This window comes from Eleginops maclovinus, chromosome 9 (assembly GCF_036324505.1).
Source record: "Eleginops maclovinus isolate JMC-PN-2008 ecotype Puerto Natales chromosome 9, JC_Emac_rtc_rv5, whole genome shotgun sequence".
Taxonomy (NCBI): Eukaryota; Metazoa; Chordata; class Actinopteri; order Perciformes; family Eleginopidae; genus Eleginops; species Eleginops maclovinus.
In genome coordinates this window covers 25916675-25940434 of record NC_086357.1, presented here as the reverse complement: position 1 = coordinate 25940434, position 23760 = coordinate 25916675, and the positions used below count along the sequence as shown (strand labels likewise).

Sequence of the window (23760 nt, the reverse complement as noted above, 5' to 3'; positions counted from 1 at the left end):
TTGGGTAACACTCCATAATAAGGGTCCATAATAAATAGCATACTAGTCATTACTTAACCCTTTAATTAACATTTGCAAATTGTTACTAAAATATCTATTTGCCATTACTTAATGTTTTTGTCATCATTAATTAAATATTAGTTATCTGCATAAAATCTGTATGTTAATGTTTTAACAAATAGAAAACAATCTATTAACTAATATTGTATTTTATATTTGTTAATAGTTAACTAAATGTATTTTGGCACTAATTAACAGTTATTTCTTACATTATTAAAATGTTAAATGTGTATATTCAAACTATATGTTAATATAAAAGTTATTGACATATTATTATTTAACTAATTGTTATTAAACTGTTTCTGCCTATCCCAATATGAACCACTCCTCATAGGACCCTTATAATAAAGTTGGTTAAGTAAGGGATAACGGCCGCCGAGAACAGCATTTCGTTCCAGAGGGAGATAAGCTTAATTAGAGTAATATATAGCTATCAGCGTGGGGCCCCTTATAATAAAGTTGGTTAAGGGTTATTAATATATTAGTAATATATAACTATCAGTATTGGGGACCCTTATAATAAAGTTGGTTAAGGGTTATTAATATATTAGTAATATATAACTATCAGTATTGGGGACCCTTATAATAAAGTTGGTTAAGTAGCCACTTAATTAGTTTTAAATTTGTTTTAGTTGATCGGCGACCCTCAATAAGCATTCTAAATGTTCTAGCTAAGCCTGTCATTGTGTATGCTACAGTAGGCTACACAGTGTATGTCTTCAGACCCATCTGCTTGACTGAGAGCGCTATTAGCGCCAATTCTTCCTCGGGGTTATAGGTTAGCGAGACCTAGATTTTTTTTTATCAATACATATTTATTACACAGTCGGAGTACATATGTGGTTATTTTTGACCAGGCATTATGTAATTCTTAAAACTTTTATAAACAACCAAATAAATATGCATAAATATATATAGAGTCTATATATATTATTTTTTTTCAAATGCGCCAATCACAGTTTGGTCTGCATAGGCTACATCTGACTACTCCTGTTGGAAGTCACAGTCAGTCAGTCACTCACTTCACAGAGCTCAAGTTAGTAACAAGCACAAGACAAGACACTTGGCTGAAGTTCACATTGATGCTCTCTTGATTGCGCAAGCCAGGCTGGAAAGTTTATTTGAAAGTGTAGGTAAATATGTCGGCAGGCACCAGATCTGGGAAAGGCTTAAGAAAGAACACAACAGCATTGAAGAACAAAATGCTCCCCTCCGCCTCCGCTGTCATCAACCATCTGTCGTCTGTCATCAACCTTGAAAGCGGTGGTGATGACTCCACAGACATCCCCAACGTCTCTAAATCTTCTAAGGACGGTAAGTTCGAATACCATGACTTATCAGTTCATAAAAAATAAGCTAACTGGTTAGCATTAACACTGGCAACCTGCTTAAAATGTCGACAGGCAACAGATCAGGGAAAGTTCCTAGAAAGAACCAAACAGCAGCGAAGAAGGACAAAACGGTACCAGCCACCTCCACTCAAACATTTGACATCAACCTTGACAGTGGGGATGACTCTACAGATACCCCCCATGTCTCTAATCCGAAGAAAGGTAAGTTCGAGCACGGATATGACCTAGCATTACGTTCATGAAAATAGGCTATGCTAACTGGTTATGGTTAGCACTAACACTAGCAACCTACCAATGTCATTTTATGTTAAGTGTAATAACATATGTCCTTAAAAGTTAAAACAAGACTTTTACACATCCTTGTTGATTTTCAAATATCATTTTCTAAAATGGCTTAGTTAACTGTGGATGTTAGCTAAGTCTACCAGTCCTGAAATTTGTTAGCTAACGTTACCAAAGTCATGTAGCATTGCTGATTTGCCAGGTGATGTTTATCTTCACAGTCCTACTTTCAAAAGCAGTTGCAAAGGGGAGAAACAACTTATTTTTTTTATTTATGCTTAATTGAAATTAAAATGAGTGAAACAGAACAACGTGTGTGCGTTCAAATTCGCTAATGCAGGCGAATGTAACAGTTTTTATTTACTTGGAGGTTTTTGACTAACATTAGCAATGAAGGCGAACGGTCAGGGGAGGCACTGTAGCAGCTGGTTCTGTCGTCGGACTGCAAGAGAATATGTGCGCGCAAATGTGACTTGAAGGTGCAATTACAGTGGACGACCACAATTTAAGAGTATTTTTTTGGTTCGCCATTGCTGTTTACAGTTTAAAACGAACATTTAATGCATCCCAATAGGCTACATATCAATGCAAGTCACATCTTCAGGATCTTTTAGAAAAGGCATGTTTTGGTTGTTTAGCATGTTCTCTTGTATTAAGGGTATAAGGGGGAAATGCTAATTTGGTTATCTCATCTGTCCACATAGGGCCTATGTGAAAGATTTGTAAATCCCAAATGAACCAAGAGTACAATACTTAAAGGTGCTGTCGGCAGCATTTTTTTAATTCATATTAGCTAGAATTGTCATGGGATTCTGGAAGTAGAATATTAAATAGGCTGTTTAGGAAAAATCCCGAATTCTCTACCTCCCTCTACAAGCCTGTAATCGTGCTTGCAAAAATCGAGCACTCCCGGCTGTTTTAAACCAATCACGTTAGGGGGAAGGAATCGCTACCTGTCAATCACAGCTTGTGCACAAGCTGCTACGCTCGTCTCCAGAGGGGGAGGGGTTTAGGGGGCAGTTGAGTTTGGAGCTTGGTAGAGGTTGGGGGAGGGACCTGAAAGTTGTATCAGTTCGAATTTTCTGACTTTAGCCTCGGAATTTTGAAGACCTGCCGACAGCAGCTTTAAGTTAAACTACATATTTTCTGAAAGTGTATGATCTCTAGATGTGATCTCTAGACGTGTCACAACTTCCTCCATCCATCATAGATTGTGCATAGTTTTCTACTGTATTTCAGTTGTATTAAATGGCTTTAAAACGCAATGATTTTTATGGGACACACATCCGTGGGGTGAAACAGGTAGTCTATCCCAAAATGTTCAATTTTAACATTCAAATTCACATTTGGCATGGCCAAGGATTTGGTTTCATTGAGAGGTGGGCAGGGGGTGTAATCTGGCCCTAGGCCCATTAAAGCCTGGGCCTATGCAAATAACCTGGTCTTGTCATAGTGTATAAAAATGTGTTTTAGTTTTCTGCATGAATTACATTACAGTTTAGTGGCTACTTTCCAACTGAGTTACTACTTACATTTCCAAAATACTCTAAGCTATTCATGAGAATAGCAATATTTTGCTCCAAACAGTATCTTTCATGCAAAAAACTTTCAAAATCTCTGAAATGATGGCTTGATAGACAATGGCCGCATTTCCCAGATTTGTTAAGACGCTCTTAGCGCTAAGACCGTCTTAAGGAGCGCTCTCAACGAATCACAGCTCTCGTAGAGCGCTCCTAAGACGCTCTTAGCGTTAAGAGCTTCTTAACGAATCTGGGAGGTTACATGGCGCTATTCCGACATGCCGCTATTCCGACGTTGATCTCTATTGTCGTAATACCGGCACCTTTTTCACCGTCCGCCGCTATTCCGACATGTCGCTATTCCGACATTGATGCAATATGCTTTTGTTGCATTGCCTTCATTTTTTTAATATATATAGGCTATATATATATACCATTTCTGTTCTTCATATCCCTTCATATCTGTTAAATCTAAAAAGGAGCTGTCCATGCGTGTGGTTCTGAAATCAGCGACGTAAGACACTTTCCCACGTTACTGCTTTGAAGGGATACACTTTGTAGCCTACATGCCGAGTCACCCAACAGAATTATCTCGCAATAATGTTATCAAAACATGCAGCGACATGTTGGAGCACACGACCCTTGTCTTTTTGTTTTGTTTGTTTTTTTAGTTCCAGAGCGAAGTGTAGGCTGGTGCGCTAAGCGCTGGGGGTGGGGCACAGGCGCACATGAACCTGTTTGCAATTGGCAGGTGCACCTGTGGTGGTCGGCGGCGGATGAGCAAGGTGTGTTTTTAAATGGTGTTTAGCTCATTGTTCGAGAGAGTAGGGTCAGAGCAGGGCTGCTGAGTCTGCCACAAGCTGTCGTGCCGGGACGTGGGCTGTACGTATATCCATTGCGTGCGGACGGTCGCTTTGGGAACTGTGGGTAAGTTGCATTTGGGTATTGCGCGTGTTAGTGTTGAATTAAGACGCACATAGCACTACTACGCTGCTGGCTGCATGGGCACTGTGTTTTATTTTATTTTTCTTCTGAATTGTATTTTAATATGAAATTGTAAAAATAAAACTACCATAACCTTTACTCCTTGGGTCTGTCTTTCCTGAATAGTGTCACTAAGTGTCCAGTAGAACCTGTATGGTCTAAATTTCACCTCTTACAGAAGAGCTGTTGTCGAGTCCAAAAGGTTGGTTGTTTCGGGGCAAAAAAAAAAAAAAAAAAACTGTGAGGAATTCCAAAAGGCAAGTCTTACAAACCCAGACACAAATTTACAATAGGCCTATTAATCTGAAGTAGTACCGCCTCTTCCCCGTTTTGCACAGGCCTCTTACATTCAATCCATCATTTAAATGGCTTGTTCGTCCACCGCCGGTTCCACGGAGAGAACCCGACTCTCAGCGGCACTTCAGGACTGAAGGCAGGTGCAGTGGATTTATTTCAACACTCAGGTTTTAAATAAACAGACTTAAATCCTGAGACTTTCTCATACAAAAAGCACCAACTTCATGTCGCATTTACAGTCTTGACGGGCGCGTGTGATCATTTCAGAGCTTTGTAAGTTGAATGGATGACTTTCTGCCACAGTCTGACGTGCTGGGACAATTAAATTATTTATTATTTATCATTATTAAATTAGGTGTAATAAGTAGGCCTAACCTAAAAGTCTAGTTCTGTGTGCATTAAACCAGCGCTGTAGCCTGTCGGAAACATTGTTACCAGCTTGCGTTGGCAGTTTGCCAGCGGGATATCGGAGCAGCGCAGGAGGAAAAAAACAAGACAAATAGGCTATTTGGTGTTCTTATTTTCTCATACATTTTTAAGTGGTTGACATAGTCCACATTAAATAGGCTTCCACATTAAATAGGCTACACTAATAGACAGTTGGGGCCTAAATGGCACCCAGCTCACATACCATCGTGAAAATCCGCTCAAATTATATTTAAAAAATAAATTGCTGCGTGTAAGCTACCTCCAGCGCAGTTGCCGTTGGGAGCCTTGTTGGTGTGGAGACTCTATTTTCATGCATATTCTCTGCTGCAATTAAAAATAGTTCATGCTCTTCCATCAGTGTGAATTAGTCATCATGAAGCAATGATCATGAAGCAATGATGCGCTAGGGATGAAGGTGTCGGAATAGCGTTATGTCGGAATAGCGGCATGTCGTTACAGTGGTATGTCGTAATAGCGGTATGTCGGAATAGCGCTTGCCCCCCATCTGGGAAACCCGGCCAATGTTGGTGGTATTTGTTACCGGATTTGCTATATAATATAAACAGTCAATTGCTGTGTGTTAGCTGTAAAACCATGCTGAAATGACCTTTTCTTTTTAGACAGGTCACCAACGGTGAAGAATCTCCTCCAAAAGGCCAAGATGAGAGAACGGTCTCAAAATAAGAAACTCCAGAAAGTGATAAAGGAGAGAGATGCTCTTCGCAAACAACTGGCATGTAAGGTTCATCAAGCCTACATTTTCAGTGTATGACACAAAAATGTATACAGTCAGTCAAACGTGGTATTCCAAGTAGGAGGTTAAGTGGTACACCTGGGGGGTATTCCTTGTACGTGGTTTAGTGTTTAACCGGATAAAGTTAACTCAGAGTAAGTGGTAAACCTCCTAACAGAAAAACCTGATGGCTGTGTTTTTCTAGGAGAATAAAGCTATAGGGCACTTCTATTAGAAGGTTTACCACTTACTCTGAGTTAACTTTATCAGGTTAAACACTAAACCACGTACGAGGAATACCCCCCTGGTTAGTTAAGTTAGAGGAAGTGGTAAACCTCCTTATAGTAACCTGCTTGCTTTCTGTAGTTAAGAGAATGGAGACCATCATATTTACCACTACCTCTATGTTAGGATTGTGTTCTGTCTTTGCTTTATGTTTTGTTGTTCCCTCCATGTTCTCCTTGTGTTTGTCTTTGTACTTGTGCTTCCTGTGTTTGTGTTTTGACATGTTTCCTAGTGTTTGTTTATTTTTTCCATGTGTTCCTTTGTTTTCATTCTGAGCTCCGCCCCCACCTGTCATCTGTCACTTCCTGGTTTTCTCCTTCACCCAACACACCTGCCTCGTTAGTCACCCTGTTCGTTTCCCTGATTACTTTCTCCTGTGTCTTGTTAATTCCCCTTGTTTAGTCCACCTGTGTCTTGTTGTCTGTCTCCCTGTGTTACTATTTAAGTTCAGTCTGTCCTTTGTTCCCTGTCGTGTCGTCATGTTGTTTCAGTGGTTTTTCCCCAGTAGTCTTGTCAGCGTGTCTTGTTAGGGTGCCTTTGGATTGGTGAGATTCTGTTTTCGGTTCCTTTCTCTGCCTTTCTTCTGTGTTTTGTTTCGGCTGTTTATCTTCTGTGCGTTAACCCTTTTGGATTCTTTGTTTAAACGTTTTTGAAAATAAGTCTTAAGTTTTTTCCCGGTATCTGGTCTGCAATTGGGTCCTTACCTGCCGAACCCTGACACTCTAGCTTCATTTACCTGGTTTGACACTTAACCACCTAATAGTAACACATCCCAGGTCTATGGTTATCTATGTTTTGACTTTCCACAAAATATTACCTTTGTTGGAACAAAAAGGAAGAATGGTATTCTGTGTAAGGCGTCAGCAACATCAGTTTAATCTTTTTGTTATTGTTGTTTTGCAATGTGTAGACCTGTCTAAAGCTGCCAAAGAAGACTCTTCAGAGGAAGACACAGCCTCCTGCTCATCCAACAGTTCTTCAATGAGCCAGTCCTCCTCCTGCTCTTCCTCCTCCTCCTCAGATGATGATGATGATAAGATGAGACGAAAGGGCAAGGGCAAGGCCAAACTCAGACTTACGAAGAACAAAAAGAAGATGAAGAAGCACCACAAAGCCGATGTCCGCAAAAGAGGTAAAGATCTAGTAAAATGTTGAATCCATCCTTTATGAAGCAAATTAAATGTTTAAAGGGATACGCCACCATTTGGGGAAATACACAAATTTCTCACCTCCCCTTATCTTGAACAAGAGATCTAGCTTTCTCCAGGTCATTCAGCCTTTCTCTGAGTTTGACCTGAGAGGTTAAAGCGAAACGAGAAGCACACATGTCCGTTAAGTTCTGTGTTCTGTTTTCAGAAGGGTGAGGGTGGGAAATCCTAGAGTTGAGCCCTCACACGCTGATACAGAAGTTCATTGAAAAGTGACATTATGTGACACTCCCACTTATGCAGACTGGAACTATTCACGTTTGCTCCCATTATAATGTATTATGTTGCTCTACCTTGGTCTGTAACTTTGGTCTGACTAGCTGTAGCCTAGCATAGATCATCTAATCTGATTCAATGTTCTAAAACTGATAGGTCCGGTTCTTGATCATGATTGGCTGAATTGCGTTCGATGCCGGTGTAAAACCCATCACAAACATACACCTTGACCGCTTTTGGTTCAATAGTAATGTGCTAACACAAAGTGAGTTTAGCTGCGCTTTGATGTTGCATGGCAGCCATTCTGATACAGGAAATATATTTCTTGGCGGAAGAATGATTAGATATGAATACATCGTTACATTTTTCGTTGCTGTGCCATTTCATGAAATCTTGCCGAATAGACGTAGTTACAGTTTTAGAAAAGCAATAAACCACTCGAGTCCGTCGTTTGCACTGATTTCAGAACAGATAAGGGGGGTTTTAGGCACTCCGCTTGCGCGTTGTAAAATCAGTGCAAACGACGGCTTTCGGGGCTTATTGCTTAAATCTATGCTTGGCTGGAGCCAAAAATGCTACCGTCAGACTCAGAATGGCTGGATGAACAGGAGAAGGATAAATCTCAATTACTTAACTCGAGGGAAAGTGGAAAATTGGTGTAATTCCCCAAATGGTGACGTATCCCTTTAATTCTACCCTAACATAAAGTGGACAAACTATTTAAAGGAGCTAGGTGGAATTCTGTATTGTCTTGTATGCTGCCACATAATAATACAATAAGCATTTCAACTCTGTTGTGAACACACATTTTTATGTACCGTCCATAATGTAGGTTTTCTTTATGATTTGCTCCTTGCAGCCCGTGGCCCTTTTGAAGTCATTCGAAGATATAAGAAGGTCCTAAAGGCTTACAACCGAGGTTTGAAACTGTCAGCTGCTTGCGCATATGCCGGGGTGAATGAACTGACAGTCAGGTCAACGGCGAGCATTGCCGAGCTTGCAACAGCGTCCCCGGCCGAATTCACGAAGCTCCTTGAGCAAGCCAAACAAGCAAAGCTCAAAGATGTGGCAGTTGTTTGCGAAAATTACATAAAAGGTGATGTCCAGATTCAAACCAAAGTAGGAGACTTAAAAAGTCAATGCCAATTAATTCCATATGGAAAGAGAGCATGATTGTTTTTTTTTTACCCCAGTTTGTGGGTTTTTTTTGTGTGTGGTGTGGTACTGGCCTGTGTCATTCATTCTGTTTAAGTGGTCGGTGTTCCAGTTTTCCACTTTATAAATAAAGTGTTTTCATCCCCCTTCCCAACTGTGTGTGCTGTGATCAATCATTTCCAGTGTGAGAGACCCAGTGTAAAATATTTGTTGTCTTTAAATATTTGTAAATAATTAATAATTACTGTTCCAACTTTATTATAAGGGTCCCCAATACTGATAGTTATATATTACTAATATATTAATAACCCTTAACCAACTTTATTATAAGGGTCCCCAATACTGATAGTTATATATTACTAATATATTAATAACCCTTAACCAACTTTATTATAAGGGTCCCCAATACTGATAGTTATATATTACTAATATATTAATTAAGCTTAACCAACTTTATTATAAGGGTCCCCCATACTGATAGTTATATATTACTAATATATTAATAACCCTTAACCAACTTTATTATAAGGGTCCCCAATACTGATAGTTATATATTACTAATATATTAATAACCCTTAACCAACTTTATTATAAGGGGCCCCACGCTGATAGCTATATATTACTGATATATTAATTAAGCTTAACCAACTTTATTATAAGGGTCTTATAAGGAGTGGTTCATATTGGGATAGGCAGAAACAGTTTAATAACAGTTAGTTAAATAATAATATGTCAATAACATTTATATTAACATATAGTTTGTATTTAAACATTTAACATTTTAATAATGTAAGAAATAACTGTTAATTAGTGCCAAAAAGACATTTAGTTCACTATTAATACAATATTAGTTAATAGATTGTTTTCTATTTGTTAAAACATTAACAGACAGATTGTATGCAAATAACTAATATTTAATGAATGATGAAAAAAATGTTAAGTAATGGCAAATAGATACTGTAGTAACAATTTTTAAATGTTAATAAAGGGTTAAGTAATGACTAGTATGCTATTTATTATGGACCCTTATTATGGAGTGTTACCCAACTTTGTAATTGAAATATTTTCCACTAACAATAATATCACTTCTCTCTTGAAAGGACAGCATAGACACAAACATTATATGAACATTTGAATGTTTATTTACATATATCATCGCAAATTACAACTAATAATGAATGTTAATATTAGTTATTAACAGAACTGCATTGGGGTTTTATGTACATTCACATGCAGTATGAAAGGGATGTTGCATTATTGTGTAAATGATGTGTAGTTCAGACTTTACAGGTGGATCAATGTGGGGTAAAATGTCAATATTGATCAACAACTCATCATTCTATAAAAACCCTTTCTTTCAAAACCTCCTCAAATCTTATGAATTCCAACACAACTTAAATAACCGTCCGATTTATAGTTGTGAAACAAAACTACCTGGTCTGTAAAAGATCATAGTTTTGGTTCAAACAGGTAAGGGATGAAGCTCACTATGTGACGTTTAAGTCCGAAACGTATTTCATTCAGTCATTCTGCAAGTTTATGCCTTATGAAATGTCAGAAAATAGTGAAAAATCTCCATGCCAGGTACTTACAGTCAAAGATGCTGTTTTCAAACGCTTGTTTTGTGAGTCCAAACTCAAAGAAATTCACTTTAATATGAAATTAAACTGAAAATAAACACATTCTCCATATTTCAGAGGCTGAAACCAGCATTCAGTGACAGTTTTTAAATATTACTGATAACTTGCTCAAAATAGTTGGTAGATTTTCATTTCTAACATAGTTTTGCATTTTTTGAAGGAATATAATTTGTGGTTATCTTTTCATCACACTTTGCATTACCACTCAAGTTCAATGTGACTAACAAACTCGACTCGAGGTTAATAAAACCTTTGCATGCACAGACGACCTCTTCCTCCGAGGACAGCTTGCTTACACAAAGGTTTTTGACCAACATAGTCGTTCCTGACAACCAGAAATTGGCGGCCAGTTGCATACAAGTGCTCTTTTGGGCAGCTGGTTTTGGATGTAGAATATGATGAAAATGCTTTAGCATAAAAGGTTTTCTTCATTTTGGCATTTTTTTGTTTTGTATTGGCCTTGTTTCAAATGTTACCAAATTATATGAAAAGTAGTCAACTCAGTCGAGCCAAAACCTATAATGTAGTCATTTCGTTAAAGGTATTACACATGAAATGCTATCTGTTTATCATTTTCTAATGAAGCTCTTTCAAGACCTCCCAATGTGCTTATGAGAGCCTCTCCTTGCAGAAATGCTAACTTACTTTGCAAAAAATATGCAGAAATCACCACCCCAACCATTAGCAAACGTTATGCATTAAAGTGGCACGATTTTCTGGACAAGGACAGCTCTGTGAGAGAGGAGAAGAGAAGGGGACAAAAGAGAGATTTTGGTAACTTTTTTTAAACTACATTTCAGTCTCGTCCTTCCTCGATATTGCATGTTCATATCGATGCCATCTCCTGGAAAAAAACCTTGTTGACGATCAGTATTCCCGTCCCAGTTTTCCTCAACACCGCTGCATACACTGTACACAATTTGACACATTATGATGATAACAAACAGACAGATGTATAAATAGATATAAACATGGTCCCTTTTTTTAAAAAGTGTCTCTCTTTACGATCCTCATCTCCCGTAAAGTCCTCCGGTTTCTCTCACATTACTGGACCTTTTTGTCCTTGTCGGCCTCCACCTCGGCCAGGTCCTCTGGTTGTATGGATTTCACCTTGGCCTCCATCTGGGTAACTCTCTGCTTCATCCTGGACTGGGTGGAGGTGAACTCCGCCATCAGCTGGGCGAACTTTCCCTGCATTGATTCCAAGTTGGTCTGCAGTTTCTCGATCTTCTCCTCCAGGTCTTTGGGATCGGCGCCAGCGTTGGCGATCGCTTCGTCGATCAGGTTGTCCTTCATCAGGATGGCTTTACCTTTCTCCTCCAGAGCCTTTTTGGCGTCTGGGTACTCAGTGAGAGCCTCCACTAAGTCGTCTTTGGACAGCGCGAAGAGATCCGAGTAGCCAACGCTTCGGATGTTAGCCGTTCTCCTGTTCCCGGCTTTACTGCCCTTGATTCCTAAGATACTGATTTCTCCGAAGTACGCGCCGTCGCTGAGCACCACGAACTGCGTGACGCCATCGTCCGCCACCACAGCCAGCTTCCCCTCCTTGATGATGTACATCTCCCTGCCGATATCCCCCTTCTTGCAGATGTAATCTCCGGGGCTGAACACTTGCGGCTGCAGCTTGAGCACCAACTCAATCAGCAAACCGGCCTCGCAGTCCTGGAAGATTCGCACTTTCTTCAGCGTGTCCAAATGCACGTTGATGGCGATCTCCGCCTTCAGTTTGTCCGGCAGGTTCTTCAAGACTTCCTTCTCGTCGCAGGTCTTCTTCTCCGTCCACAGGTAGTCGAACCACTTGATGACTCTTGCCTCGAGTTCTTTGGTGACCTTTCGAAACTGCATGTACTGCTTGATGGAGTCGATCTTCGCCTGGAACTCGGCGCGGGATGCGTTCATGTTGGAGATCATGGCACCGACGTTACCGACGATACTAGCAAAGATCAGCACACCAGTGAGGAAGTCTGAGATGACGAAGAGGAATTCGACGTCCCGCACAGGCGCCGGGGTCTCTCCGATGGTGGTGAGGGTCAGTGTGGACCAGTACAGCGAGTAGATGTACTTTCTGGCCAAGCGTCCGTGCTCCGGGTGGCTGATATTGGGATACACCCATGTGTCGGTTCCAAACCCAATAGTTTTCGAGATGGCGAAGAACATGCAAGCGTTCCAGTGGATAATGACCAGGATGTAAAGTACGAGGTTGCTGATACGGAACATGTTCGGGAAGCTGGTCCTGGTTTCAGTCCTCTCGAAGAACTCGAAAAGCCTCGTCATTTTGCAGAGGCGGTTGAATCTGAACTCGGGGTTGTTGTAGCCGAATTTGAAAAACAGCAGATCAGTGGGTATCATGGAAATCATGTCGTATTTGAACTGAGACGTTGTTTTGTACATATCTCGCAGTTTCTTTGAATCTTTTACCAGCAGACCTTGCTCCAGGTAACCTGAGGGGGAAACAGAACATTAGGAGCCTTCAAATCTCTTTATATCACAGCATTACCATATGTCAAAAAACAGTTCCCGACCTGTTCTCGATCGGACAAACGTATCCCCAAAGTAGATGAGATCTGCGGTATAGTCCAAGAAGATCCAGAGGTTTGTGTACGTGTCCTGGAGCTCATTAAAGCAGGATCTAAAAGACAATAACAATACATTTTAAAATGTTGTAAATGGGAGTAAAGATGGAATATTTGACGCATGTTTTAATGGAAGTCACCTCGTTACAATCATCATCAGGTTGTAAAATACTGGAGCTGCGATGACTGTGAGCCACCTGTAGTACGCGTCTGTGGCTGGATCCATCATCCAGATTTCTTTCCTGAGAAAGACACAAAAAATGAATTTGCTGTTGCAAGATTTTCTGGATTTTACATGCAACTATCAAAAAGACAGGTGTGTTTTCGGATGTTAGATTTCCCAGTCTCAGTACTCTATGTAATTGTTGTACTTACGGGGGCTCTTCTTTCTTTTTCTCGTCTTTCTTATCATCCTTTTTCTCGTCTTTCTTCTCGTCTTTCTTCTCGTCTTTCTTCTCATCCTTCTTTTCATCCTTTTTCTCCTCTTCCTTTTTGTCTCCGTCTTTCTTCTCGTCTTTCTTCTCCTCGTCTTTTTTCTCCTCGTCTTTTTTAATCTCCTCCTTTTTTTCCTCTTTTTTGCTAGGGATCACAAGTTGTTGATTTTATGGTGTTGTAAAAACGGAGGAAGATGTCTACCGGATAAGAGGACAAGGGTTTCTACTGGATTCAGTTTTGGGATTCAGGACGTTGTTGGACGATCTGGTGCAGGTTGTACTTTTATCCAGAAGATGGCAGCGTCAAACCATTACGTTTCTTCTTCTTTCTACTTTGCCACTTCACAACTACTAAATCACTACAATGCAGGAGGAAACGCCACAAAGGGAACAGGGATCGCTGTTTCTAGGATTGATGGGCTACCTAGTGCAGAATGTACCATATAGCTAAGCATGATACAAACTAAGCTACTGATGTCAGGCATGATCTATGACTATTCTTTCTATGATTCGTTTCTATTTTCTGACACAGATATGCACACACTTACTCGTCTGTGTTGTTGCAGTTATTCATGTTGTAAGTAGCAAGCGGCCACTTACTGGCAAGACTTTGGAAAGAAATGAAGGAAAAGATGTTTGCACAAGAAGCCCTCACGACGTCAGACAGGAGTAATACAATTAGGTTTTGTAAATGATCATTCTAAAGATGATTACTGATTGATCTCTTGTTGAATGCAAACTATTTAAAAAAACATTGGCTTCGAGGAGAGAAAAACCAACTCCTTCCCAGTTTTCTTTTACTCATTCCCAGTTTTTTTTTACCCATTCCCAGTTTTTCTGACTCGTTCCCAGGTTTCAGGACTCATGATATTTCATAATGTTGCCTGCAGAGGCCAAGGATAGAACAACCAACCCTCCGATTGGTGGACGACCCCTCCACCCGCTGACAAGCTTTGGTATGTTTTGTTTATTTTGCTGGTGAAGTACCATTAAAACTGTAACATATTGGCGTTGCACACAGTCCCCCGTACTCACTTCTTCTTGCGGGCGGCGTCGCAGGGCCCCAAAGACTGAGCGTTGTTTTCTCTCGACGTCTCTTTGAGCTCGGGGCCCCTGAAGCGATCGAGGAATGAGTCGTGACGCTCCACCTCGGGATGAACTCTGTGAGACGCCCAGTTCCACAGCATGAAGAAGAAGTAAGAGAGCCTGGGAGGTTAGCGGAGGAAGAGAGAAGCAAAGTGACACCAGTCTAGTCTATTGGGACAGGATATGTACATACTAGAGGTGGAGGAGGTAATCACGGCCAATACTTATATGCCTATACTATGTCTCTACTACTCAAAATACTACAACAATGCAAAAATACTAACATGCATTTTGATATTTGATTGTTCATATAATATTTCAAGCAAAGATGGCACAAATAATTGCTGTTTCAGCACAAAATGTGGAAAATTGCTGCTTTTCTCTGTTTTAATCTTTGCAAATCTTTGGGTTTTTGACTGAAATACTCCATAATTTTGAGTAATTTACTTTCCTTTTTATTATTATTTTCTGACGTTCTATAGACCAAAATGATTGTGATAAATTGAGATAAAATCGGTAACACATTTGTAAGCTTCTCCTACTTTTTAAATGGTTGTTGAATCTGTTTTTGAACAAAGTTTATGTTTATCATAGTCATAAAAGACAAACGTTTTACTTTGGACTGAACCTTTGCTTTTTTGATGAATATTAGATATGTTACACGGCTTTTAATAAATAAAAAGGATCCGTCAACTCTACTGGGACAGGATATGTAAATACCAGAGGTGGAGGAGGTGTAATGTAGAATAGAATAAAGATACTCAGGTAACAAAAAAAACTCACTTCAAACAGTGACTTTCCACCTCTGGTACATACTGACCCATAACTACAGGTACATTTTAATGAAGTTTACCTGGCCATCGCCCCGGCTCCTGTGTAGGAGTTTCTGTGAGATTCTGAAGACAGCGCTCTCTCAGAGTTATCTTCACACAGAGACGGGGCCCTGCAAAATACAGAAAAAAACACCATTATTATTTCAGTCTCTCAATTTTACAAAATGTGCTATTGGAAAAGTTAAACAGCACTTTAAAACCAATGCAAAAGAAGTCACTGTGGTAAGACAATGACTTAAAATAGCCCACAGTGAGTATTTTAGACAATTAGTTGAATTAAGGGTTGCAACAGATACAATAACCATCCCAGAAATATCACAATTTTAAAGTATTACACAATTATCATCATCATCATCATCATCATCATCATCATCATCATCATCATCATCATTATTATGAATCCACCAAGAAGGTTACATTTTTGGCATTTTTTACTTTAGTTAACATTGTGAGACAGTAAATGCTCTGATTAATAAAAAAAAAACTATAACTTCTTCTTTGTAACACCCCTGTTGTTTCCCCATTACGGCTTTTACAGTGATGTCATAGGCCTACCTGCTCTCTCCATTTTCGATGACAGCGAGCTCATCATCAGTGTTGGTGGACAGCCGACGTCTGGAGGAAAATAGCTTTTTCTGACTGCCGGTTTTTGCCATGTCGCCTTGTCTGGCTCAGATGGCCCTTTAGCACACAACACAGAGAGAGAAGCAACTTTAAAAATAACATTTTACATATATTTTTAGTAAGGATTTTCATATTTTTGGTTCTCGAATTTCATGCAAATAAATGGTCTCTTTACCATGGTGTTGTCTGTTTTTGTCCTACAGCTGAATATAATAACTGTTATTAACCAGGTGACAAAAGTCAGTACAATCCAGTCAGATCCACAGAAAAGACAGGAAGAAAAACATTAGTTATGATGAAATAAACTAAGCCACCTTAAAAGTCAACTAACAACTTACTGCTTATCAGCCAGCTAACTGAGCTGTCTAATGACCTGCTGAGTAACCTAACAAACAACATGCTAACTGAGATGCGAATCGTCCAGCTAACTAGCCTGCTAACGGCTTATCAACCTGCTAACTGAGATGCTAATCGGCCTGCTTACTAGCCTGCTAACTGCCTAGTTTATGACCTGCTGACTAACCTTACAAACAACATAGGCCTACTAACTGAGATGATAATTGTCCTGCTAAAAACCTGCTAATCACTTATCAACCTGCTAACTGCTTAGTTTATGACCTGCTGTGTAATCTCACGAGCAACATGCTAACTGAGATGCTAATTGTCTCAGAAGCTAATTGCTAATCAACCAGCTACTTTCCAACTGACATGCTAACTGCTAACTGACCTGCTAACATTTCACAGTTAGTTTTTTCGCTTCTTGAAAATGACAAACTTTGCAGTCAATCATGTCCAGTGGTGGTTATTCAAGTACCAAACTTAAGTAGGCTTATTTTGAAATAAATATGGACTGTATTTAGTTATTAATGTTTACTGCTACTTAACACAAATAGAGTACCTTTTATTCCTCTACATTTATATAATAATCATAGCTACTTATACTATACTACTGTGAAAAGGCCCATTCTCCATTCTGATTACTTTTACTTTTGGTAAATTTAGCTGTTCATATTTCTGTTCTTAAGTAATCAATATAAAACCATCAGTATTTTAAGAACATAGTATTTCTACTTTTAGTTAAGTACATGATCTGAGTACTCCTTACAGCTCTGGTGTGAATTAGCTTTTAAAGCTCAAAAACAATAAACATGAAAAAGCAAAATGCAATCATTTCCCTCCCTCATGTGAGAGAGCTGCTGTTTACTGAACACCACTTTTCACAGTTTGTCTGAGAGTAGCGCCTAAAAATACATGCTCATTATGTCCTTAACACTAAACAGGATCAGAGTCCTCTCTCTGTGAACGATCAGCTGGTTTTTAAAATAACCAAAGCTATGGCTTACAGGCAGACTGTGGTTCTATCTTCAGTCCTGTGTGCAGCAGGTTAAGTCCATTAGGGCTTCACTTAAAGAACAGTGAGGGCAGGGACTCGCTTCTCAGTACAGTCTGGAGAAAACAGCCATGTCTCCAGGAAATGTGTTGCCGAAAGACTTGTTTTTATACTATCTTGTAATGGTGTCATTGCATACAAATAAGGTCTAATAAACATAAAAGTCTCATCAAAAAAGTAGTGTTAAGTTGTGCAAAGATGTAGAACAGATTACAAGCAGAATCTGTTTCAATATACAAATAAAATGCAGTGAATAAGAAATAAATCTGTTTATACGTGATTCCTACATACACAAGTATTATTGTGCAAGGTTTAATTGAAAGGGTGAAGTATCGTCTCAAAAGCATACATGTAAAGTGTGTCTCCATCCAAAAAAGGCACACAGTTGTGTTTGAGAATGAGTTGGTAGAAATGCAACCAGATAAAAGACTTAGCATCACATGTGAGAAAATAGTTTCGATAAATCAGATGAACGGTCTCAGAAGAATTTCACGGTTTCATTGTATTACCTGCTAAAAAAAACATCTATTCCTATTACGGCTAAGATTTGTTTATTTCCTGCTTGCTTTGTTTGTCTGTTTGTCTGTCTGTCAGCAGGATTAAGTGAAAAACTCCTGGCCTGATTTGTGCAAAATTTGATGGAAGGGTGTGTAACAGGCTGAGGAATTAACCATAACATTTGAGAGCTGATCTGAATCGCAGAGTCGATACACTGACTGTTTTTCACTGAGATTTACATTGAGTGAAGGGCTTTTTTAGTTTTGAGTTCATGCAGAGAAATGAGTTTCTGACTGGTAAAATCCACCAGAACTACAGCTATGGCTTACAGGCAGACTGTAGTGTCTATCTTCAGTTTCAGTTAAGTCCATTAGGGTTCCTCTTAAACAAAAGCGAGGGCAGGGACTCGATTCTGAGTAAAGTCTGGAGAGAAACAGCCAGATCTCCAGGAAATGCGTTCAGAAAGACTTACCATCTTGAAATTGGGTTAATGCATGGGTGGAAAATGGTCCTGAAAACGAGTAATCTGCTTTAAATGAACGGATCGGATCACCTGAGGTTGTGCTAAAATACAGAATAGATTCCCTTTAGGATCAGTTTTGCAATGGTGATAATTACAAAATGAATCAGTTTATATGTGATGCTAACTTGGGTCATTTCTCACAGTACACATGGCATTATGCAAGGGGTCAGTGGTAAAATAATGGTATGTATTACCTTAAACAATATATACAACTTCATGACCCTTGGTTAAAAGTATTTGTTATATATGGGGCTAACGTTAACTTCCAAAGTAGACTGAGTTCCTGAAGTTCCTGAAGAGGCGGATGCAGCACTCAGATCTTCTACTCGAGTAAAAGTATTAATACTACAGTGTGAAAGTCCTGAAATTGATTATATAACTTAAGTAAAATGACTAAAATATTAGCGTCAAATTCATTCAAAACTCATGATGCAGAATGGCCTGTTTCGGGATAATATGCATTACTTAATTAGATGTAAGTGAAATGTGTGTTCATCGTTGTAATGTTGCAGATGTTAAAGGTGGAGCTCATTTCCCCTACTTACTTATCTCCAATAACTACCGTCTTCAGAATAACGTGGTTCAGTAAAAAGTACAACATGTGCTTCAGTGATGTATTGCGTAAAATGAAGTGTGATAGAATTTCTCTGATCCTATTCTACAGCAATAAAAGTCTCTGCTGCAATAATGGGAATCCTTAAGAGGAGTACAAAGAATAACAGCAAGCAGTTTTAATACGTGGAATACTTTTGAAAAGGTCATTCGTTTAAAAAAAAGCTTGGGATGATTTTTAAGGAACATATAATATTAGTGTTTCTCTTTTCCTGTTCTGTGTTTACAGTTAAGAGAATGAATGTAGTATTACTTGAAATAACAAGCATGCACATTTTTAGTCAGCATTAGAATGCTTGTGTCGGTCACTACCTCAAAAAATACATGTCATTTTTATTGTTATTTTATTATCTTTTTATGTGAATAACAACTGAAATAAACAACAGTCAATTAAAAGTAACTTCAAATGCCTACAGAAGAATGTGTATGTAACACAAACAAGATGGCTGATACTGGTCTTCATTATGTGACTGCTGCATGTTGGACAAATACATATTGCATAATGTAAAATAAAGTAGTTTTGACAAACCCTAGAACGTGCATTGAATTATTTTTTGTACAATGCAATGAGCTGTTTGCCAGATAAAAAAAGCACAGTACTCCTGGAGTATTCAGAAAGCCCCACAAACACCCTTACTGTCCTGTCCTCATGTTTTCATATTGGATTTGAGGCTTTCGAGAACATTTCCACCCAATTAAAACTCTAAAAATGTGCTTGTTGTTTCCACTAATGGATATTTTTTGGTAAATACTGACTCGCTGATCTCAGGGGAACACCGGTGGTTGTAACACCACACGTGCACACATGCAGATTACTGCTAATACCAGGGAGTTAACCAACCCCCCGCTAAATTAAATCACAGGAGCAGAATCACCATGAGGCCGCGTGCAGCGGAGGGTGAGGAAAGGTAAAGTCAACAGAGCGCCTGCACAGTAGTGTCTCGACACATGTGAGTTGCATAATCATCTCCGAGACCCAGCATGTGCATGTTGAACCTGACAATGCATATAATGAACTCTGTTTGATTAAGTGTTCTGGTAATTAGATTTTTGACTGTTCTCTTATCTATTTTGCAGATTCTTTTCTTGCTTTTTAATATAAAAACCCCACTTGATTGAGTCATGATGCCAGTCATAAGTAAGGATGATGGTGCAATTTTTAAATTGGCAATTATTTTGTGTTTGCTTGCAATGCACTCCCCATCCTGTATATTGGGGAACATGTGTGCCATGTTATTTAAAAAGTGAACTTATTCAAAAAGCCTAAAGAAAGAAGTTGGACATTGGTGATTGCTTATTGCAGTAGAAACATTTTGTATGTTTGTTCTTTGAGTCTATTTTATAAATTTGTTTAAGTATGTTTTGTTTTAAACCCTCTGCATGCTTTATTATTATCATTTGTTTATTTTATCTCTAATTTATACTTATTTATTTGCTTATACAGCAACAGATGTGTGAACAGTATGGCTAAAGATGTCATTACAACAACTTACAACAAATACATTTATGGATAAATAAATGAACCCAAACAAAACCTAATAAATACATAAAATAATTATGAAATAAATGTATAAATAAATCTGGAAATGATCATCAAACAAATACATTTTAAAAAATTACAAAAATATACCATATATATCTATTTTAAATATATATCTATTTAAAGATTGTTGCACACAAACAATTGCATGAAATCCAGATATTTAAAAAATAAGAAATAAGATAACCTCTTTGTCAAACAGTTGGAGCTTTTATATCAACTTAACTTACCTCATTCTTATTTATTTTTTATAATTAGGGCAGATTTAATCTTCCATAACTGGGACTGGACTGAATTTCAGAGAGAGGATCATTAAAACACCTTCTTTTTGATTATATAATATGATCTGTACTGTATGTGTACAATGAGGGTCTGTTTAAGCTTTAATGCTCAATGTTTTTGTTCTTGGAGATTAGTTGCTCTGTTGGGGTCAAGACTCACTAAGAGGCTTGTGTTGAGGTTGTGTATTCACTTAGATTATATACCTTTTTTGCCCACCAATAAGTCGTTATCTACATTAAATCCAGTTATAAAGTAAATTCTATTTTAGAAAATTACACTGGTAATTTATTCATTATCTTCCACACATATGCACATGTTAAAAGCAAAGGTTCAGGCCTGCATTGTTAAACTAACACACTCTTAGTGTAATACATGACTCGCCAAAAGACACTTCATAATATTAATTATAATAATAAACTAATGGTATGTATTATATTTGAATACAAATTATGAAAGGATGGCTTTATTATAAAAAGCGTCTCAATGCAATCTCTAAAAAGAGTTTGCAGTAAATCCACATTATGTATTATTCATTTTGCAGGTTAAAAGTAATCCCTAGTGCAACAGCAACACAAAGTCTTATGGTGAATGTATTTCAACATCCTCGACAACCTGTTGCTGGAACAACCTGCAGAAAGACTCTGCGAAATGAAACGACAGAAACTGAAAGCTTTTTTAAAATACAATCACATTATTTTACATCAGATACTTGTGCCAAGTTTCTGCTGGTCGAATAAAAAGCATTGAGAGATTTAACTCACCCTTTTGAAGCCGTTTCACACTGAGTTTTGTATTCCGAAAAAACAAGCAATTCCCCTGTGATGGCTTCTGTGTAATCCCATCTTCAATAAGGCAAATGTAAAATAGTTCTCCAGTGATTTCTCTACGATCCCGTTGCAGCGTCACCAGAAATACCTGTCCATAACCGGCAGCAGCCGCGGCGGATCTGCAGGATGAAGACGGTACTAAGATCACAGATCCCAGATCAGAGGAGGGGAGGAGACCTGATCACTGTCCTTCACCCACAGCAATTCACAAGCATACTGCAGAAAGCAGACAAATGCATTCAAACTTGTTTTGGGTTGTCTTTTTCATTAAACAAATTAAGATAAGAAGAAGAAGAAGAAGTAGTAGTGACTCTGCTTGGTTTGCACCTGTTTGATTCACAAATGGCCAGCAGGGGGCGACCTTTGTGGTTTCAAAAGTGGCCCAATTGTATAAAAGTCTATGAGAAAATGAACCTTCCTCCTTCTTAATTTATTATCTGAATATACATTTTCCTGATGTGTCCCTGTGTCATTTTAAATGATTTTTAATATTTAAAACAGTGGTCAGATTCTATAGAAGTCTATGAAAAAATGACCTTACTTTTCACTTGATTTACTACCTCATTAGATATTGTAAACATCAGTTTATGACCTCAAAAGCAAGTTTCAATTCTTGTAAATAACCAGCAGGATGTAAGACTTCTATTTGCAGAGAGAAGTTTGATTGTGTTGAAGTCTGTGAGAAAATTAGTGTACTTTGTACTTGATTTGTCACCTCGAAAAAATGTGTATTCTGTTTTCTGTAGTTTCATTTCTTTCGAATATCCAGTAGGAGGCAACGCCCCTGGTACAAAAAATATGTCTGATTGTTTAGATGTCTACAAGAAAAGGATCCTTCTGGGACTTGATGTATTACCTCATATTCAATCGCTGGTGTAAGTTGTTTTTTTTCGCCTACTGAGGTTCCAAAAAGAAGTCAGATCGTAAAGAAGTCTATGACAAAAGGTCCCCACTTATCCCATCGTTTATTACCTACATGTTGAATAATGAGTCATCTTTGGTTTACTGAGCCAGAAGTCCACAAACCGATGGGAGTGTCAAACACCTAAAACTGAACTTCAACAATTTATGGTATAAATAAATGACTGCTTTTTTAAAACAGCAATTACTGGCACCATATTCCAAACACATATGTCATTTGAAGGTTATGGGTCTCAGGTGTTCAAAATGATATCACTGCTGAAGTCTTCACACATGTAGTCTTGATTCGCTCGTCATTATTGTGTCTAAAAGTCACGATTAAGCAGGTTTAAGGGATTTCAAAATAAAGGTATTGTTTTTCTGGGGAGACAAATAAACTTGTTGTGAATATTAGGGGGTATGTGTGCCCTGTGTATTCCTTAAATCTATGCCTGTGAGCCGTCTCTGCACCCCCTGCCGCCACGTCAACCTCAGGCATTAGGTTAAAAGAGAAATCCTTTGGCAATACGCAGCTGCACCGCTAATCCCAGCTTAGACTTGAGTACCTATTTCAGCCGCCTAATGCCCCCTCATGGATATGTTCTTAAAGATCTGTCACTTTCCGTCAACATTCCCCCTTTTTTCTGGTCAATGTTGCACTAAAGTCAAACTCCAGCTGCTCTAAATGATCAGTGATTCCTTTTATTTGGATACAAACTCTGATATTACCTCATACATATGCTGAAAAACACAAGTAATCTTCCCTGTGCTTCAGATATTTACCGATAACTTTGTTTTTGTTTGTTTTGAGCGTCTTTGGACATCTCACAACAAAGGGAATTAGCTCCGTATTAGACAGAGTGGATTTCAGGCAATCCATAAATAGCAAAGATGTGTATATATAGAGAGACTATGGACACTCGCAGGCAGGAATACATTTGAATTAAGCTCCTAAATGTGTCAACAAGTCAAAGGTTTTGTACGCTCTAAGTATCTTTAGGTAGGGTCACTACACAGGGTCACAAATCCAACTAAATTATATCACCAGGAAACTTCCCAAGTGGATTCATTTCATTCAGACAACTATTTTTTGTATCGCACATTTTTCTGAAATGTTTCACTCAAATATGCAAATGAGGCATTATCCTTTGCTAACTTTTGGTTAATTTAGGAGAAATCTACAGACAAAACTAGAGAAATCTCACCAAAAAAAACCCAAATTTGTTTTTGTTGATGTTTCTTTTTCAATACTTTGACAGAAGACATGCTATGGAAGCAAAGAAGCCCAAACTCACATCATTGAACATGAAAATAATACGTTTTTGCCTTCAAAACAAGACAATATACACCTTAATTATTTTCATTATTGGAGGCCAATATGGTAAAATAAAACACAACACACTCTGCCTTTCTCCAAACCTCTTTAGCTCATGTTTTCAAGTCAAGGTTTTCCTGAAATGATATGTTTTCATATGCA

The 23760-nt window shown here is 38.5% G+C and overlaps 2 protein-coding genes across 5 annotated transcripts; one reads left to right on the top strand and one right to left on the bottom strand.

Annotated features, from left to right (window-relative positions):
* The first annotated feature begins 80 nt into the window (after positions 1–80).
* LOC134869632 (uncharacterized) lies at positions 81–8662 on the top strand. The gene is made up of 5 exons (XM_063891432.1): positions 81–1374; positions 1464–1613; positions 5545–5661; positions 6853–7074; positions 8226–8662. Exons 1-5 carry the CDS (start codon positions 1200–1202, stop codon positions 8537–8539), a joined length of 978 nt encoding a protein of 325 aa, XP_063747502.1. The 5' UTR covers positions 81–1199; the 3' UTR covers positions 8540–8662.
* A 1011-nt stretch (positions 8663–9673) lies between these two features.
* Positions 9674–21520, bottom strand: LOC134869153 (cyclic nucleotide-gated cation channel alpha-3-like). Of its 4 annotated transcripts, none has more exons than XM_063890601.1 (9): positions 21318–21520; positions 15643–15768; positions 15108–15197; positions 14204–14374; positions 13717–13776; positions 13110–13313; positions 12875–12976; positions 12684–12790; positions 9674–12602 (listed from the first exon to the last, which is right to left on the bottom strand). In XM_063890601.1, the coding sequence occupies exons 2-9, from the start codon at positions 15741–15743 to the stop codon at positions 11206–11208; spliced, it is 2232 nt and encodes a 743-aa protein (XP_063746671.1). In that variant the 5' UTR covers positions 15744–15768; positions 21318–21520; the 3' UTR covers positions 9674–11205. The 4 variants fall into 4 exon arrangements, with proteins under 4 accessions (XP_063746671.1, XP_063746672.1, XP_063746673.1 ...); XM_063890602.1 differs by having other exon boundaries at positions 14204–14329; XM_063890603.1 differs by lacking the exons at positions 13110–13313; positions 13717–13776.
* Positions 21521–23760: the final 2240 nt, after the last annotated feature.

Bases quoted from the DNA above. Each gene is read 5' to 3' on its own strand.
- LOC134869632 (XM_063891432.1), top strand. From the start codon at position 1,200: ATGTCGGCAGGCACCAGATCTGGGAAAGGCTTAAGAAAGAACACAACA. The intron at 1,375-1,463 runs GTAAGTTCGAAT...AAATGTCGACAG, and splicing joins CTCTAAATCTTCTAAGGACG to GCAACAGATCAGGGAAAGTT. The intron at 5,662-6,852 runs GTAAGGTTCATC...TGCAATGTGTAG, and splicing joins TCTTCGCAAACAACTGGCAT to ACCTGTCTAAAGCTGCCAAA.
- LOC134869153 (XM_063890601.1), bottom strand. From the start codon at position 15,743: ATGGCAAAAACCGGCAGTCAGAAAAAGCTATTTTCCTCCAGACGTCGG. The intron at 12,977-13,109 runs GTAAGTACAACA...TGTCTTTCTCAG, and splicing joins AAAAAGAAAGAAGAGCCCCC to GAAAGAAATCTGGATGATGG. The intron at 12,603-12,683 runs GTCGGGAACTGT...TTTCCCCCTCAG, and splicing joins GTTTGTCCGATCGAGAACAG to GTTACCTGGAGCAAGGTCTG.